The sequence below is a fragment of the Rhizophagus irregularis genome, chromosome 1 (genome assembly GCF_026210795.1).
Source record: "Rhizophagus irregularis chromosome 1, complete sequence".
NCBI classification, from domain to species: Eukaryota; Fungi; Glomeromycota; class Glomeromycetes; order Glomerales; family Glomeraceae; genus Rhizophagus; species Rhizophagus irregularis.
The window spans coordinates 2671219-2691198 of NC_089429.1; the positions used below are offsets into that span (position 1 = coordinate 2671219).

The 19980-nt window shown below is 31.1% G+C and overlaps 6 protein-coding genes across 6 annotated transcripts; 4 read left to right on the top strand and 2 right to left on the bottom strand.

The window, feature by feature from the left end:
• Positions 1 to 1777: 1777 nt before the first annotated feature.
• Positions 1778 to 2121, top strand: OCT59_000529 (uncharacterized protein; the record flags this gene model as incomplete). The annotated part of the gene is made up of 2 exons (XM_066138891.1): positions 1778 to 1974; positions 2118 to 2121. The coding sequence occupies 2 exons, from the start codon at positions 1778 to 1780 to the stop codon at positions 2119 to 2121; spliced, it is 201 nt and encodes a 66-aa protein (XP_065988341.1).
• An 8898-nt stretch (positions 2122 to 11019) lies between these two features.
• Positions 11020 to 11617, top strand: OCT59_000530 (uncharacterized protein; the record flags this gene model as incomplete). Its single annotated transcript, XM_066138892.1, has 2 exons — positions 11020 to 11079; positions 11459 to 11617. 2 exons carry the CDS (start codon positions 11020 to 11022, stop codon positions 11615 to 11617), a joined length of 219 nt encoding a protein of 72 aa, XP_065988342.1.
• Positions 11618 to 12462: 845 nt separating this feature from the next.
• Positions 12463 to 12877, top strand: OCT59_000531 (uncharacterized protein; the record flags this gene model as incomplete). The annotated part of the gene is made up of 3 exons (XM_066138893.1): positions 12463 to 12470; positions 12575 to 12687; positions 12756 to 12877. The coding sequence occupies 3 exons, from the start codon at positions 12463 to 12465 to the stop codon at positions 12875 to 12877; spliced, it is 243 nt and encodes an 80-aa protein (XP_065988343.1).
• Positions 12878 to 15855: 2978 nt separating this feature from the next.
• Positions 15856 to 16221, top strand: OCT59_000532 (uncharacterized protein; the record flags this gene model as incomplete). Its single annotated transcript, XM_025310963.1, has 1 exon — positions 15856 to 16221. One exon carries the CDS (start codon positions 15856 to 15858, stop codon positions 16219 to 16221), a length of 366 nt encoding a protein of 121 aa, XP_025176448.1.
• Positions 16222 to 17428: 1207 nt separating this feature from the next.
• On the bottom strand, positions 17429 to 18115 carry OCT59_000533 (uncharacterized protein; the record flags this gene model as incomplete). Its single annotated transcript, XM_066138894.1, has 2 exons — positions 17429 to 17544; positions 17623 to 18115. The coding sequence occupies 2 exons, from the start codon at positions 18113 to 18115 to the stop codon at positions 17429 to 17431; spliced, it is 609 nt and encodes a 202-aa protein (XP_065988344.1).
• A 108-nt stretch (positions 18116 to 18223) lies between these two features.
• On the bottom strand, positions 18224 to 19309 carry OCT59_000534 (uncharacterized protein; the record flags this gene model as incomplete). Its single annotated transcript, XM_025326368.2, has 3 exons — positions 18224 to 18527; positions 18686 to 19137; positions 19214 to 19309. 3 exons carry the CDS (start codon positions 19307 to 19309, stop codon positions 18224 to 18226), a joined length of 852 nt encoding a protein of 283 aa, XP_025176449.2.
• Positions 19310 to 19980: the final 671 nt, after the last annotated feature.

The window sequence follows — 19980 nt, forward strand, 5'->3', positions numbered from 1 at the left end:
AAAAATTTCGCGGAAGAAATTTTTACTCTTCGTATCAATACATCTCTTATTTTACTATTAAAATGCCTCTCAAAAGTAACAAAAAAGCTAGCAATAACCTTAACGGGGGACCTGCCAAGCGACAAGATAAATGAAACAAAAATAAAGACTCTGGTTCTGACGTTTCAAACTCTGATAATGAACAAACAAACAATAAAAATAACCCTTCCAAACGTACTCGTACGCTCCCAGAAAATCCTATGGAAGATGACTACGTCGCCGACTCAGCAGTTGATGCTGGAGGCAGCAATACTACTCCTTCTCAACAAAATAATACTGACAATTTTTCGTCTCCTCCTCCCAAAGATACTACTGCGCCTTCTGCGCCTGATTCTATCGCATCTGGTACCGACGCGTCCATGCATGCTCCAAATGACAAAGAATCTTCCCTCTTAAACGCGTCTTCTAATAAGGATATTATGGATACCAATGATACTTCTCCTCTTCCCCTTGATACGCCCACTATTTCCATTCTTAGGCGTGATTATCAGGCTGCTGCAGCGCCTAATACTTCCCCTGAATTTGTCAAAAAATATCCTACCAATCGGGCTATGATTGACGCTGTCAATAATCTCCTTTTGGAAACTTATCACTCTTACACTGGCTGTGCTCGCATGTTTGGTTCTGGTGACTTCAAAAGATTAGTCATTCATTTTAATTCAATCACTAAACGTGATGCTTGCCTTTCTCTCTGACATAATGATCTTGCCGATCTCCAATTTTTCCTACATGACCTACAGCAACTCCGAACTGATGAAGATCTCCGGGCTATCCAAGTTACTGATATCCCGTTTTTCATCAAAAAAGATGATATTATTGCTCTTTTCAAAAAGTATGGTAACATACAATCCTATCGTTTTCATACGCGTGCAAATGCTAAAGTCCAACAAGCTCATATCGTTTATGATGATGTTTCTTCCATCTGGCATTTTGTTGATAAGCAGTGGGCGATTTATTGCTACTCCACTTGTTTACGCATTACGCCATATTCCCTCACCCTTGATAAAAAGAAATCATGACGTGAATTCGTTGCTGTTTTATCTCAACTCCCTCCTAACACAAAAGATGTGCATTTAGCGCCCTTGGTACGAGCAATTGGCGCTATGGCCGTTAATATCCCCCTGTCTCTTAATTCCTACAAACCTAAACGATGAGCTTACATCACTTTTAAATCACAACAAATGATGGACACCGCAATGGAACAATCAATCACCCTGCAAGGTCATAGATTCCAATGGGAACTCCCAGAGAATACAAACAAGCTTTGCCATAGATGCGGCAAACTGGGCTGTGCTCCTGCTGCATGCCCATTGAACAACTCTCGAGGTCGCTTACGCACCCGTAATCCCATTACACACTTAAAAGAACGCTTCAATATTGGACAATCGAATAACTATAACTCTTCTGCTAATCGCAGTAGACATCGTTCCCGCTCTCAATCCAAGGATCGTTCTAATTCTCGATAACATAATCATTCAGCCAGTAATACTGGACGGAACAATAATAATACCAATAATACTTTTTCGCACAATCCCTCTAATTCTAATAATTCTACTCAAACTGCTCAACGATTTTGATCTAATGAGTGTAAAGGCAAAGACCGTTCAGTTTCCTTTTCCACTTCCCAACATAATAGTACCTCTGCTCACAATTCATCTGGCCACAAACCTCCCTTGGTGGATCTTAATTGTTCCCGAATTCAAGAGATCCTTTGGTGCTTAAAAGCCTTCAAGAAGATATGGCTAGTGTACGTGCTAGAATTCATGCTCTTGAATTAGCTGATCAGAAGATGTCTCGGCTGGAACTTCCTGTTTTTGGACATATGCAAGACGATGTTCTCCCACCTGACCCTAATGATTCTTCACATATGCTTGTTGATAACCACCAAAGCACCCCTCCTTATATAACACAATCTAACCCGTCCACCTCGAACAGGTCCTTTTCTGGCCTGATTTTCCCTTCCCCAATGGTTCCTGTTCCCCGTTCCACTATTTCCTTCTCCTCCATTCCCGAAACTGCCGATGAAGCTACTATTAATAAAGAACATGCTGAAATTTATTCCTTTCAACGATCTTTAGATAACAAATTCGATCACTTATCCGGCTCTATTGAAAGATTTATTAGCTTCATTTCTGGTAGCTCTCCCTCGGACTTAGTCAATAAGACTTCGTTTGATTAATTTGTTATCCTCCCCCTTTCACCCCATAGTTTTTATCATAGTGTAATAATGATGAACGATAATATAGATTATGATACCTTTATGCGAAATCCCCCCAACCCCGTTGATTTTAGTGATATTTTTAATGATCCTTTATCTGATACATTATTTTCTTCTTCTTCTTCTACCTCCCCCATCCCCAATTCTTTTAACATTTCTTCTTTTAATGTTAATGGTCTTAAGACTTCTGGTCAAGGTTCGTTTAAAATGGACCAACTTTCTTCCTTCTTTTTACAAAATCATATCTCCTTTGGCGATATTGTTGATACTCATCTATCGCCTAAACAAATGAAATTTTTGTCTAAACGAGTTTGTGATTATACTTCTTTTCATTCTAATTTAGATTCTACTAAATATAGCCGTTCTTCTGGTAGTGTTTCTTTATTTATACACAACTCTTTAGCTACCCATGTTCAATTTTATCAATCTCATTCTTCACGAATTCTTTCTGTAGACTTATTTTTTAAAGGCAATGTTAAATTGCGTATATTTGTAGTCTATATTCCCCTACAAATGACTTTGTTCTTCGTTATAAAGTCATTGATCAATTAATTTCTCTTATTTCTCAAACTTCTTCACAAAATTTTCACCATGCTATTTGCAGTGATTTTAATATGAATTTGGAGAAGTTTTACCCCATATTTTTACATCAACCTCAGGTTGCTGTTAAAAGAATCCATAAACTATTTCATTATTTGCTTTCTCATAATTATGAGGATTGTACCCCTCTTAATTTATCCAGTACCTTAGGTATTTATCACCACTTGAACACTATTACCCGCATTGACTTTGTTTGGTCTTGCCCGCTTCTTCATCATTATATGTTAACATTAACCATTTTTGATGCCTATGATATACACATTTCTGACCACAATCCTATTATCACCTATTTTGATGCCTCTTTACTGTCAGATGCTATTAAATCTGCTCGTGCTCGTCAACTTGGCCGTAATACTCAACGCGTCTTTAAATATGATTCTATTTCTACTGAACAGTGGACTGCTTTTGCTAATGATTTGGATGCGTTATGTCCAATTGATCCACTTGTCTTTGATGCTTGGCCTCTTAACCAGAAGTGTGAATATCTCCATTCTAGGATTATTAAAGTCGCAAAATCCAATTTACCCTCAGTTACTGTGAGCAATACTTATACTCCGAAGAAGCCTATCACAGGTCAAAAAGTGAAAAATCAGGCACCAATCGGTTACCAATCAGGTAGCTGATTGGTAACTAATTGGTAACCGATTGGTGACTGATTGGCATTTTTGCCAAATACCGTCACCAATCAGACAGTTTACTAACTTTTGATCTAGTGATCAGAAAAAGATGAAATATAGCTCATTGGAATCGTCTTAACATGACGAATCTAATGGTAGTAAAATCGAATTTCTAGGATTAATACTTGATGAGAAATTAAGTAAAATATAAAAATAAAAATGTATCATTTATATTTTATTTAATTTTTTATTAACTATTAATCCTAGAGATGTGATTTTACTACCATTAGATTCGTCTTATTGAGACGATTCCAATGAGCTATATTTCATTCTTTTCTGATCACTGGATCAAAAGTTAGCAAACTGCCTGATTGGTGACGGTATTTGGCAAAAATGCCAATCAGTCACCAATCGGTTACCAATCAGGTACCTGATTGGTGACCGATTGGCGACTGATTGATGCCTGATTTTTCACTTTTCAACCTGTACTAAGGATCTGGAAAGTTTATGCCAGTCTTACCGATTTTTGTCTAAAGTGGCTAAGACTATCTGTTCCCTTCATAAAAATCCTATTTTATATTCTGTTAGTTTTGAAACCAAATGGTCTTTTTTTTATATACGTCTTAATAATCTCCTTTTTGTTTATAAACAAATTTTTGTTATCTTTATTGTTCTTCTTTCTTCTCTTCATGATGAACGAATTGATGATTTTGCTAATTTACTTCAAACGTTAGAGAACATGACTTTGCTTTTGCGGAGCCTACTTTTGCTTAAAGAAAAGGAATTCCAAGCTTCCTCTATTCAGGCAAAAATTGATGCTCGGAATGATAACTTCACCAATGATATCTCCACTTTTATTGAATCTGCCTTGTCACAAGCCAGACAACGAATCGTTCTTGATCGTGTCTTTATTGATCATCTAACACACCTTACTTTATTAACCTCTCCAGATGCCATTGATCAAGAAGTTATTGAACATTTTCAAAACTTTGTTCCAATTACCTCTACTCCTCTTTCTTCCATACAGGATTTGCCTGAACGATGGTATAATGCATATGCGCCACTTGCTGATGTCTCTCCAGCTATTTTTGATTCGACATGGATCATCCCTCCCTACGCTTGATAGAATAGGTCATGACAATTTCCTCCATGCACAATGATAAAGTGCAGACCCTCTATGATCTCGTATGAGATGTTAAAACACCTAGGTCCTTCTGCTTCTGCTCTGCTTTTCAACTTAATTTGCGCCTGTTTATCAGACGCAAATATCCCCTGATTTATGGAGACAAGCTACTGTCTTTCCTATTCCCAAACCGCATGAATGGAAATGCCAACTTAAAAATACACGTCCTATTACTTTATTAGAGGTAATTCGTAAGGCCTTGGTTAAGCTCTTTTACAATCGTCTCGCTCCTTTACTTGCCTCCCACCATGTTCTCCAAGGAGGTAATTTCGCAAGTTTACCAAGAGGTTCCTGCCGTGATCTTATAATTACTCTGGAATCTATTATCCATGACTCAGTAGTCACCAAACAACCCTTATGGATCCTCTCTCAAGACATTTCAAAAGCGTTTGATTCTGTTGATTTATCCATGTTGAGTCTTGCTCTCCAACATTTACATCTGCCACAAAATGCTATTCAATTCTTACTTTCTTTGTTTATGTTCCGTTCTAACCGTGTCATTACTGCACATGGCCCTACTCCACCATATAGAGTTAGAATTGGGATTGACCAAGGTGAAGTTATCTCTCCGCTCTTATGGGTTATTTATTTAGACCTTCTGCTCACAGCTCTCAAAAATGAGAAGAAAGACTCTTATCGTTTGGTTTCTCCAATGGCTTCTGATACTGTTTCATCAAACTCTTGTTCTCTGGATGTTTTGGAAATTAATAATTTGGTGTTTATGGATGATTCTACTTTGATTTCTTCTTTTAAAGAGGGAATGGAACATATGTTGTCTATCACTGAAGAATTTTATCGTTTGAACAATACTTCAGCCAACCATAATAAATATGTTTTAGCCACCAATGCAGTTGCTGCTTCTCGAGATTTATCTCCTATTGCCTTTAATTTGAGGACTTCATCACTCAACATTATGTCCAATATTACTGTTACTCCTATCCCTATGTCCTCATCTTTCCGTTTTTTGGGCGTTTGGTTTAATATTAACGGCTCTAGGAATTTTATCTGACAGCAACTCAAACGAGAATGTAATTCTTTCTCTGCAATTCTCCGCCCTGCGAAATTGACTGTTCAACAAGTGGTATATCTTTATAATACTGTTTTAATCCCGAAATTGGATTATTGAATGCAAGTCACGCATTTATCTGAGATTAAATGTTCTACTATTACTTCTTCAGTTCGTGCCTTAGTTAAACACAAGGCCAAATTATCACGTTCTATTCCTAATGTGGTGTCATATTTAACACAAGCCTTGGGTTTGATCAATTTATTTTCGTTTCAACAACAAAGTCATTTTACTAATTTATTTTTGTTAGCAAATTCTTCTTCTGTTTTTATGAAATCACTTTTTAATTATAGGTTGCGATTTATTCAATTTTATTGTTTAATTCCTATTTCTCCTTTGATGGTTTTGGATTGGACTTGTTGGTCTTCTCTTATAATTTTTAAACAAGATTATATCGCTAATACTTTAGCTTCATTGCTCTCAACTCCCTTCCGTCTGTCACGCGCTAATTTATCACTTGTGCCTGATTTAACTTATCCTAATGGCCATACTCCCATTTATCAATGTCTTTCTTTGGATGTATTCAAGGCCAATTTAACAAGACTTCGAAAACATGGCCTTTTTTACCTTTCGCAACTTTTGACACCTCAGGGAACACATTTACTCTCTTGGTCTGTCATATATGCTAACTCTATTCAAAAGCGTGGTAATGCCCGTCTTCCCAATTGGTATAAAAATCTTTCTGCCAACGTCACGATTCCAGATAAACCTGGTTTATTGAAAGATCGATTTATGACTGAACAACGACCTGTGAGCCAGATTGCAAAAGAACTTGCTCTTTGTATTCCTCCTTCTGGTTATAAGAAGAATTGGATTGTCACGATGAATGATGATGGCTTCCCTATATTCGGTAAACAGATTCAAATCCAACCTAAGTATTTTACTTGTACTATTGTACATTGGATTTCAGACTGCTTATCTCGTCCGAGCGACTTTATTACTTTACAACCCTGTCCTGGCTGCATCTTGAATATAAACAAATCCTCTTATATAAAAAAATCGGTTGCTACCAGTTCTGTGTCTTGCTCCTATTCGGTCTCTCTTCGTCGGTCATGGATTTTGCCTATGAAGAAATCATCTATTATGAATCACACATTCAGCTTGATTGCTACGGTGTCATGGACAGAAATCATGGATTTTGTTACTTCAATTTGCAATCCTTCAGTTCGCTTAGCGTTTGTTGCTGATATTCCCAATATTTTCCTTGATACTGTTGACATGGCTTTGCCTACTCCACATTTACTTATGGCTGGCGATGTTGCTGCATTATCATTGGTCGTGTTTTCTCCAGACTCACATTATACCTTTTACACTGATGGTTCTCTTATTAATTTAGGAACTAGTGATGCCTCTATGGGATGGGATTGGGTTCAAATTGTTAAAGATTCTGGCTTTCATAATTCCATTGCCACTTATAAGCGGGGTATTATTCATGATTGGCCTTTCTCTTCTCAAGCCGAAGCTGCTGCTATTTATGCTGCCTTATCAGCTTCTCCTGCCAACTCAGTTGTTCATATTTATACAGATTCACAGTCTTCCATCGAGGGTTTGAAACATTGTTTTTTATCTGATTATTCAGTTTCTCGTCTTTATTATAAGACTACCAATTTTGAACTTTGGGCCATCATTCAACAACTGATTGTGGATAAACAACTTTCGGTTTTGCCTTTCAAAGTTAAAGCTCACTTTAATTTTTATTGGATTGACTTCACTGATTCTCTTGCCAATACTGCCCATACATCTGACGACACTGTTCTCATCTTCCATCTCGATCTCGCCACGGTTCATGATTATATTATGCTTTATGATGACGTGGTCTGTGAATCCAACCCAAGACATCTGTTTAAACAATATCACCAGATGTTGTATATGAAAGACCTCTTAGCTCTTTCTCGCTTCCATTTTATTTCTCTCTTAACGGATCCATCTCGATACATGATTGATTGGGCTCTTACCTAGCATACATTAATGTTCCAACCTAAATTTGATAATTCTTTCACCAAGGAGAATGTCTCTAGACATCACACGTTAAAATTTCAACTTTTTCTGGAAGACCTACCCACTTTGGAATCACTGAAAAGGACACGACCTGATTTATATGTGGAGATTTTAACCTGTCGCTCTTGTGAAGATCATTTTGAAGATTTTATGCATTTATTTTTATGCAAAAAGTGTCGTGTTAAATTACACCAAATTTTAACATCCTACCTCCACCACCTTATTCAAAAACTTAAAGAAGCGGGTGATAATGCCAATTGTGATTATTCTTCTCTAGTTGATAGAATTACTTCCCTCCCTTGTTGGACTTTCTCATCTAGTAATTGGTCCTCCTATAGTCTGGTTCGTGGCTGTTTGCCTACCGCCTTTCTAGAAGTTTTTGAAAACTTAGGTATTCCTCGCCTTGCTGCTATGAATGTGGTTGCTGCCATACATAACAATTTTGTCAACAAATTCCGTAAACGAATTTGGAATCCGCATTCGTATGATAAAGGATTATGGGAATATGCAATAAACATCACTTCAACACTTAAACAATTTTCAAGGCCTAAAGGTTTGTCCAAATCTTCTTATTTACCTTACTCATCTTTACCACTTCTGACCTATGCTGATTCACGTGACTCCAGAACCGATTGGTTAAAAAACTCGATGCAATATGGATTATCTTGGTTTAATCACATTTCGGTTTTTATGGGTCGTCTAACGGTGCTACTTAAAAACTGCTTTTGCAGGATGGAGTATCGATTTTAATAGTGGGCGCGTCATTTGTTTTTTTGTTAGCATAGTTGCTTCTACTTTGGTTGGAATATATCAAGGGGAGAGATCTAGGAAGTGTTAGTATTAGCGAATTTTCTTTTGAACTTTCTTTTAATTTTAATTTCTTTCTAGGAGACTATATAGCTTTGTTTTTAGTTAGTTTTTATTTTATTTTCTTTTTCTTATATGTAATTTTGTAAAGTTTGATAAATAATTAATAAAGATAAAGGCTGCTATGCCATGTTTGCCTAAAAGTCCATTATGACCTTTATATTAGATATCCAGGATCCTTCAGAGATCAAAGAAAAAGAATTCCAACTATTTTTTGCAGACAAAGCAAATGTAAACATGAGTTCTTACAAAATAGACGCAAAAACACAATTACCAATACTTTATTTGAAAGATCAAAAAAGTGCTTTTTGGGAAAAATTTTCTGCTACTTATCCTGATGGGATGAAACGTACTTCTTTTATGTTCTGCTTACAAAATAGTTACTTCAAATCACTAGTCGGAATATTCCATTTCGTCCAAATTTCAAATTGATGAATGTTGAGCGAAAGTTGGTCTAAATTCAGCTGATCATTGCCAAAAAAATCATCAAAATTATTATGGACGATTTGCACAGTTCACCTGCCACTTGTCAACAAATCGATCAGTAGAAATTGACAACAAATCAGTAAAATCAAATTGACGATTGTTAATAAACCTAATAATTTATTACTGATTTTTGTACATTTAACTAATTACTGATTTTAATTTTATAATAATTTATTAATTAAATTTTATTAATTCGTTTATTAAAAATTACATAAATTAATATCTATCTATCATCTATATACACCATCCACTGCCCACCATCCATCATCCATCATCCACCTAACCTGATAAAAGTCTGTAGAAAACCTACAAAAAAAAGAGGAAACGGGTAGTAACCTATTTTTTAAATAAAAAAATTGAAGTTTCAAAAGAAACTTACCTGATCTAATAAAATCTGAAGAGAAACCTACAAAAAAAAAGTAAAGAAACGGTTAGTTCGTTTCTTTAATAAAAAAAAATAAAGTTTCAAAAGATTTGAAACTTACCTGCCCATCCAATAAAGTCCGAAGGAGAAAATCTACAAAAAAAAGAAGAAACAATTAGTTTAATGTTTCTTTAATAAAAAAATTAAAGTTTCGAAAATTCGAAACTTACCCACAAATTCGATAATAGAAACTAACAAATAAAAAAAAGAAACGGTTAGTTCGTTTCTTTAATAAAAAAAATAAAGTTTTGAAAAATTCAAAACTTACCCGCCCATCTAATACTCGCCCATCCAATAAAGTCCAAAGGGAAAATTTACAAAAAAAAAGAAGAAACAATTAGTTTAATATTTTTTCAATAAAAAAATTAAAGTTTCAAAAATTCGAAACTTATCTGCCCATCCAATAAAGTCCCAAGGGGAGAACCTACAAAAAAAGAAGAAACAATTAGTTTAACGTTTCTTCAATAAAAAAATTAAAGTTTTGAAAATTTGAAACTTACCCGCCCATCCAATAAAGTTCCAAGAAGGGGAAACCTACAAAAAAAAGAAGAAACAATCAGTTTAACATTTCTTAAATAAAAAAAATTAAAGTTTTGATACTTCAAAACTTACCCGCCAATTTGATAATGGAAACCTACAAATAAAAAAAATAAAAAAATGGTTAGTCCATTTCTTTAATAATAATAAAAAATAAAGTTTCAAAATACACTTCAAAACTTACCCGTCTATTCAATATTAGTCCGAAGAAGAACCTACAAAAAAAAATTAAGAAACGGTTAGCAAACCGATTCTGTTATAAAAAAAATTTCAAAGTTTCAAAATCGAAACTTATCCGATCCATCAGCCTGAAATGGAAGCCTACAAAAGTAAAAAGAAATGATTATTAGTAAATCATTTCTTTTAAAGTTTCGAAATTAACCCAACTTCAAAACTTACCATCGACCAACTCATGCCCTAAACTCTAATATCTATTATACTTCGAGAGCGAATAGAGGTGGACCAAAATGAAAAGGTGATAACAGGAATAATGCACCAAAAGCGGGTGGTGATGCACCAAAAAGAGGAGGTGATCTTGAACCTACAAAAAAAATGTTAGTAAACGTTTTGTTAAATAAAATTTTTTAAAAACATTTAACTCTCCTACTAAAGTTCCCACGTGTCTAAAAGAGGTGATCTTGAACCTACAAAAAAAAAGAATAAAACGTTAGCAAACATTTTGTTAAATAAAATTTTTAAAAAACATCTAACTCTCCTACTAAAGTTTCTATGCGTTTAAAAGAGGTGATCTTAAATCTACAAAAAAAAGAATGAAAACGTTAGCAAACATTTCGTTAAATAAAATTTTTTTAAAAAATCTAACTCTCCTACCGAAGTTTCCACACATCTAAAAGCTGAATAACTAAAAAAAAAAATTTGAAATTAGTTTATTAAGGCAAAAACAAAAGAAATAAAAAAAATTAAAAACTTACCAAAATACTGTATCCAAAGAGTCGAGGCATCACCTAAAAGAAGAAAGAGGGAATGGACGAAAGAAAGGGAAAAGGGAAAGACAAAAAAGTGAGAGGAAAGGGAGATGAAAAAGTGAATAGAAAGGGGGGAAGACAAAAAAGTGACGAATAGGGTGAGTGGAAAAGTAAAATGAAAAAGTGGAAGTGTGAGAAAAAAAAAAGTTAATTTAAGTTAAATATAGTATCACCTATTGTGTAATGCACGTGATACATAATTTTATAAAATATCGACTAAAAAGTTATTGGTCAATTTTTTTTCAATTTTTAAGTTTAGCCAAAATCTAGTCGAATCATGTGACACTTCAGACGAAATTTTGCTGAAAGGTCTTGGTGACGAAAGAAATGATTTTGACCAGTAGCGAAAACAACAGTTGATTCGCATCACGCAACGGTAAATAATTATTTTGATGTAATTTTAATTTTTTTTCTCATTTTATGTTAATCAATTATAGATTACACATGTGATCAAAAGATATGTTAGAATTGGATGTGATCTTACTGAAGGCGAAAATATTGAAATGGCACTTCAAGATCTAAACGGGATATCAGTATCACATATAGAATCAAATCGGGATATAGAAACATTAGTTGATCAAGAAAATTTAGATTAAGAAAATTTGAGGTAAATTTATTTTCAATTATCTCAATAAAATAAAGATATAATCGAAAATAAAATGATAGATCTATAATTTTATAATAGATCAAGAGTGTAAATTTATTGTGAAATCTTATTTGTAATAAAAAATAATAACATGTAGTAAAACTATTTATAATTGAAAATACAATAAATAGAACACTAAAACTAAAATTACTGGTAAAATAAAAATAAAAAATAAATCATTAGGTTTATAATTTTATATTAAATCAAAAGTGTAATTTATTTTGATTTTATTTATAAACAAAAAAAAAATACAACTATACTGGTAAAATTATTTATAATTGATGAAAATACAATAAATAGAATCCTGAAATAAAAAATTACCGGTAAAACTAAATAAAAAATATTGTTCATAAATAATGGAGCGTAATAAAAATGATAGAACGCTAGCAAAAAAAAAAATAATATCAATTATAAAATTACATAATAGGGATAATCAAAAACCAAAAAATACCAAAAATATCAAAGAAAAAAAATCTAAAATTATATCCAGCATTTCAAAGTGATTTGGGTGGAGTTGGCCTGTAGCAGGTTAATTTGCTGAATGCGTTTATGCATGCTCTCTTTCACATATTGGCAAATGGATCGATTTCTCTCCTGCACAAATTGCTAACCTTTGTGGTACAGTTTACAGACCCTTCCCAACAGTTTCAGAGCCAACTGAGCCAAATACTCCTTGGATAATGCCGAATCCTAGTATAAAAACAGGTTGTATAATTATTTATTGCTGCAAATTTGAAATCATGGAAAACTAAATAATTACCTGTAATTATTTATAAGATTCAGAGTTTCCAATAAATGAGGTGGTAAATGAAATCGTTGAGAGCTAAGCTATAAGGTAATATCAACATGAATTTTCATTTTATTTTATACTTAGCAAAATACTAATACTAAGTAACTAAATCTTTAGCCTTGAACAAGAATTTTCTCTTAAAAAAGGATGGGCCTTGAAGGAAAATCTAAAGCTTAGTAATAAAGGTGGAGGTAAACGTATATCAAAAAATGTTGTTCAGTATTTACAAGGTTATTTTTGGCTGGAAATCTGAGAGCTACGGATTGCTATTCACCAGAAAATATGTACACCTGTTTAGAAGAATTGGCTGCAAAGGGAGAACTTACCTTGGAAGAAATACCAATAGTAAAAACCATCAAAGGATGGATAGGAAGGCATATAGTGCTATTTTCAAAAAGGAAGCATCAGAGAAGACGCTGATTGAAAATATGAAAAGTAATCAAAGTGGAGCAGTTGTGAAAAGTAGTATTAAACCCAATAACCGCCAAAAAAAGGTTAAAAACTTATAGAGAGTGTTTTGTTAGAGTAGAAATTAGCGGACTATATCAATAAAACTATTATGAAATCTTCCTTTCCCTTATATAAAACTTCGTAAACTGCAATATAATAAACAGTTTTTTTTTTACAATTTGCTTTTTAAAGATCCTCATCACACAATTGTAATAGTAAATTAGTGTTTGGAATCATATAACAGTTATTTGAATAACTCGAGTATATTCGAGTATTCGAATAAGCATAATGGTTATTTGAGTATTCATTTAGCCAGTTATAGTATAGTTAAAATTCTAATTGGGCATTAAATCCTTAAATTTAACTGAGTTAAAATCATAATTCATGGCCAAAAATTATGTAAATCATTACTATAAAAGGAAATTTAACTTATTTGAATATTATTCGAATACACTTTATAAATTTAAATGAATACTCGAGTATATTTGAATATATTCGATTTCAAACACTATAGTAAATTACGCAATCTTATAACAAATAATTGGTGATTTATTTAATACAAAATGATCATCAACATTATTATATATAAAAATTGCATCACATTTTATTATAGAAACTCTATTGATCACATGCAGATCGGCAATTAATACTTATTAAATATTGCTATTCAATAAACATACGGTTTCAGTTGGTCTAACATCTACCTAATTTTAAGCAATTATTGATTTTTTTGCGATTTTTTCAAATTTTTCAGTTTTCTAAGTTAAATAACTCTGCGAAAATAAATTTTGATGCTTTAAAATGATCTGTGCCGCCCCTAAATCACATATTCTGAATGTGTACTACAAAGTGTTTATTTTTAGATTATTAAGTAAAATCAGATTTTTAATTAGTCTATTGTTCACATGTGGATTAGCAATTAAGTACTTGGGCAAAAAACAAATACATTAAAAGTATATTTTAAAAGTATTTTAGATACATTTTAGGTATATTATAAGTATATCGTGAATTAAAATTGATACTTATTTTAAGTATATTTTAATAAAATTTTAAGTAAATTTTAAGTATAAAAACTTTTCATAGGGATTATATTAATTTTATATACAATAATATATACTACTATTACCATAATATCAATATTACCATCATAATAATCTAATCCAATTCTTCACGATCAATGATATTCATTTTCTCAAAGAAATTATTCATTCACTCTATGACTTCGCTTGGAATCATATTAATACCCTTTGAAGGATCCAAATAATTTAAAGCAACTGTCATACTGAAAGCTATGGAATTTTTTTCTGTATTTGAACTAGTAAATACATGATCAATGATTGAATTAAGATAGGTATAATGTGGATCATTATTAGATCAATTGGTTAATTCAATTTTTTATACCAATCACGGGTTATTTTTGAATCTTTAAACTTCTTCTCTGCTTCACGTGTAACTTGATGATTTTTGGTCTTAGACTTCTCAAGATCCATAAATTCAGCATGAAGCCATGAACAGCATCCTTAACAATGATTTCTGATTTAAAATCAAAAGGGGGTTAATGTTGGTGCCATTGTAACAGATAGTGCAAGTGCATATACTGCAGCTAGGTAGATATTTTTATTCTATTTGATATTTAATACAATTAATATAATAATAATATGACTATTTAAACCTTAGGCAAAGATTAAGAATTTCAAATAGAACAATAGTTTTTTTACTTTGCTTTGCCCATCAGATTAATCTCTGTGTAGATGAAATCTTTAAAGAATCAACTGAGTTAAAAGTAGCATTGAATAATGCGATTAGACTTACAACTTACTTTAGAAATCCTAATCATAAATTTTTTGTAGCAAAATTACACGAACATAAAAAATTACTTATGATGGTAAAATCTATACACTAGCAGTTTCAGAAAAACCCCAGTGGAACAGTTATTACGAAGTATGTTCAAGTCTTTTGAGAACTTAACAAGCGTTACAGGTAAATTTACCAACATACTGTTAAATTCATTATTAATTATATTAAATTTTAATTAATTTATTAAAATTTGATAATTTTAGATACTTGCAATTAATTTTAAACCACTTTTTAGTCAAGTTTGACGGCAAGCAGGAGAAACTCCAACTATTTCATGTGAAATATTTGAGATTATTGATTCTGAATCATTTTGGATGAATATACATTTAATTGTAAAAATATTATATCTATATTGCAAAATACTAGATATTCTTTAAAAGGATAAAGCGCGTTTATTTCAAGTTATATACTGTTTTGCATACCTTTTTTAATTTTAGAATGATTATATGAATATTCAACTTGCTACACAAATTCAAGTACAATTAGAAAAAAGATGGAGTGATTGGAAACAGCCACTACTTTTATTATCATGTTTACTACATCCTGAATATTGAATAGAACAATTCAAAAATAATGTAAATATCAATTATACTACTTTTGGTAAATGGCAAAAAAAATCTACCTGTATTTTATGTGAATTTGATAATTTTCATTTGGACAAATATCTGTTTAATGATGATACATATGGGGTTTTTGCAATAGAAAGGTACAAAACTCAAAAAAAATTTTAATTTTACTTTATATGCTAATTATGTTTTTTTTTACTGAAATAAATGCAAATTTAATATTAATTTAATTTTTAATTTTTTTTGAGTTTCGTACCTTTCTATTGTAAAGACCCATATAAACAATTTAATAATGATATCTGTATTTTGCGAGAGTATCTACAAATGAATTAGGATTAGCTGCTTGCACATTATTTGGTATTTATGTAAATGCTGCTTCTGTTGAATGTTTATGGAGTTGTATGGGTTTTTTGCAAACTAATTGTCAAAATTGTTTAAAGTTATTTAATTTTTTATTTTATAAATAATATAAACAAATATTAAATTAATATGTAAATTTTTTTTTAGTCATCAAAAGTTCTTAATATGAGTAAATTAAGAGCGGATATAACATGGAAACATCATATAAATTCTGATTCTTCAATTTTAACTTCATTAAGTATTATTATAACTTGTAATGAAGAGGAAAATAATAATGAAAAAGAAGTTGAAGAAAATCTAGTAATTATTAAAGAAGAAGAAGAAGAAGAAGAAGATTTAGAAAAAAAATTTAATAATTATTTGCAAGGATGGTCAGAAATGTTAGAAGAAGAAACTTATGAATTTGAAGAAAATGAAAATGAAAATGATATAATGCATATAACAGTTGATGATATTCTTCATCCTGCAATTGATCCTAATGCTAAATGGAATTTGAATTCATTTTTTAAAGAATTAGAATTTCTTTTTTAATAATAATTTTATAAATTGTAAATAAATAAATAAATATTATAAGATCATGTGATATAAATGTCCCAATGTTCTGAAAATTAAAAAATTTTTGTTTATGTCCATGGACTGTCCTGCCCTGTCCCTATGACAACACTGGATAAGATAATAGTTAAGTTGCACATTTGCACTCAAATAAACAAAGATTTAGCTTGTATTAATTTCTTTTATTAAATGTATTTCTTTTAAATTTATTACAAAGTTTTTACATATAAATTATAATAAAAATTTCATTTCTGCGCATTAAGAAATATTTACTATAGTAATACCACCAATTTTATAATTAAAATTTCACCCCCTACGTGATCAGTGACAGTTAAGGGGTTGTGAAAAAAATAATTTTAGAAGGCAAAAAAAAAACTAAGTCTTTCAGATAAATATAAATAGTGAAAACGTGGTGGAGTGTGATGCCGGTGATGAATATTATTAGGTCACGTAAGGTGAAAAATTTAGTGATATTACCTCACAGGTCGAAAAGTGAAAAATCAGGCATCAATCAGTCACCAATCAGATAGCTGATTGGTGACTGATTAGTGACTAATTGATGCCTGATTTTTCACTTTTCGACCTGTGGCCTAGAGGTTAGATAAATAAACAGGGGCTAATTCATAGGTTACACAGACTGATCAATCCCTGATAAAGCTGAAGCCACATAAATTGGTTACACAAATTCATTCTCCATATTAAATATCGTAAAAATTTTAAATTTTTTTTAATTTTTTTAATACATATACATAAAAAAGCTGCTGATTTTAAAAGTTAAGACCATTTAGATTAGCTCTACATGTTCGAAGTGACTTTATTCAAATTGGGCTATTGTAGCTTTCTACAGGTTGTCTTTTACTGCTGAATTATACGAATTAATACATCGTTTCATACATCATATTAATTAACGTTTGTAAAAACTTTTGAAGACTTTATTTATTATGAAAACTTTAGTTTCAAAAGTACTTTAAATCTAATTTTTAACTCACTTTTCTACAAAAATTTGTCCTTTTGATATAGCTTCTTCAGAGAAAGGAGTTTCTTTTTTAAGATAATCTAAAATTAAAGGTATTAAACCTTTTTTTCTCTTGCATTTTATATTATCTCCAAACACTCAAAGTAACCATTATAGTTCGTTTATTGAAAACATTTTTAAAAATTCTTCTTTAGCACAATCAAATTGCGCCTAAATCTGAAGTTGTACCAGTCCAAGCGTAGGATTTGTTGGAATATTAGACTTTTTCATTAAAGTATGTTTGTTGTTTTCAATTTTGGTTGAATGCTGAATATCTTTACGCATAGCTTTAAGGTTTTCTCTGAGGCTTAAAGTACTTTTTTCAGAAATAAACTCATTGAATTTTCGCCAGGATTTTTACTTACTCCTCATGTAAATAGAAACGATTCTTTCGTAAAGGAAATTTGTATCTTTTAATTTATTCATAGAAAGCATCTGGCTGGAAATATTGAGAAGTGTATTAAAAGCTTCTAACAATGATATATTGCATAATAAGCTATTATGTATATATTGAAGAATATTAGGGCCAAATTCTTTATGTTTTTCAAATAATAGTAAGACTAATGACTTCATTTTATACATAAATTCTAGAAACTCTTGGCCTGAAATCACATTTGTTGTTTGAGATTGAATATCCTCTTCATATACAACTTGTTCTGAGTTTAGAATCATAAGGTAAATGTTAATGGCTTCAAATTCAGAGTGCGATTTTGTTATATTATCACTTTTAGTTAATTTATAAATAATCCATCCAACAATGTAGGAAAATTTTGACGCTTCTGCTGGTTCCAAAACAATAGTTTTTTCAGGTATCAAATGTGGATCAGCTGAAAGATGAATTTGTAAGCTATTTGGCATTGTTTTTTCACTGAATGTAAATTTGATTACTTCTTGTAAAAGGAAGTATGCAACAAGCCTTTGGGTAAAAGAACCATTTAAATTAGTTGCAGTGAGGAAGTCTTGATACTAAATTCCTGAACATTTGAAATTGTTGAGGTTATTTTCAAAGTGAGCGTGCCAATTAGCCAGCCATTGAACTCCTATTTTTTTCAGAATTGCTTTCTGAGCTATTTTTTTAATAATATTTTGCCATTTTTGTAGCAATTCGTCAATTGAATTCTTGTAAAGAATAGTTTTTATAAGACTGCATCGTTCATTCTGAAGATGAATTATTTTAAAGTTATCCTGATCAACATTTTTATTATATGATTCTAATGGAATTTTAACTTTTCCCATAATTAAATTATCTGCAAATATGTTTTTAAAAACACTTTAAAAAAGGGAGGATAATTGCTCTAAGCGAGTAAAATGCTTTTGATGCATATAATTGTCATCTTGAATATTTATGGTTTTTTTATCTTTTCGATAATCTCTAATTTAAATAAAAATTTTTTATTACATTTAAATAATATTATTCAAAATATATACCTTCTTATTAAAGTAGTAATACCAGTTCCAGTACTATCTTTTCCATAATTAAAACTTTTAACTTCAAATGAAACTAGTGCTGTTATTTGATATTTATTTAGGGCATATCCATAAGATTTAAGTGTGTGTGTGGAAGAATCTACACCAAATTCATGAATTACACCAAAAAGTCCTTCAAGTATATCTTGTGAAATACGTTTTGGTTGAACTATTGAACCTGGATAATTACTTAAAAGATATTTAAGTATTCTAAGAAAGCCATTGATAGATAAAATCAAGTCAAACTGACATTGTGATGAAATCCACCCCTTAGATTCTGTTTTTTGTTTATTATCATAAACAAACCAATTCTGAATTTCTTTTAAAGTATTAATACGTGAATCTTCTAATGACCAGAAATTAATTTTACTATGCATTATTTGACGATATTTTTGTGAATATTTAATGAAATTCTTTATAAAAAATTAAGATTATTATATTATTTGTTTTGTTTAAAGAAAAATATAATTTATTTTAAAAATTACTTACTCTTGTTTCTTCTGATATTTTTTTAAAACTTTCAATAGATGCCAATGCATCTTCAACTTCTTTTAATAATGTATATTCAGCTAAATCAACACGCATTTTACTCCATAAAATAAGCCATATATGACAGGACCCCGGATATCTAATATAAAGGTCATAATGGACTTTTGGCCAAAAACACCCCTTTTTGCTGAAACTCAAAAAATCGTTTTTTGTAAATATCTCAGCATCCAGTAATTCAATTTTAATGAACTTTTTTTTATTTTGTAGCCCTCATTTAGCTCTACAATTTAAAAAAAAGTTCATCAAAATTGGACCACTGGATGCCGAGATATTTACAAAAAACGATTTTTTAAGCCCCTGAAAAATGGGCCAATCTGCCGAAAGTGTGACTTATGACCTGTTTTGGAGATATCCGGGGTCCTTATATGACGTTTTGTAAGTTTAGTAGCTTTTGCTGTTGCATGCTGATTTGTATGTTTATATACACCTTTTATATGTTTCCAACTAATCTCTTTCCCATTTAACATTATTTCCCTAGAATTCTTTTTGCCTGTATGACTTTTTGATAGATTATTTCTATGTTTTTTAAAAACATGTGTTGGAACTAGAGATGCTGGGCGAACCGAAATATTTAGTCATTTGACGAAACTGAAATAGTTTAGACATTTAAAATTAAAAGACGAAATGTCGAAATTCAATATTCCATGGTATTTCTATGGATTTTTTATAAATTTCCATGGATTTTTAATTATAATAATTATTTAAAA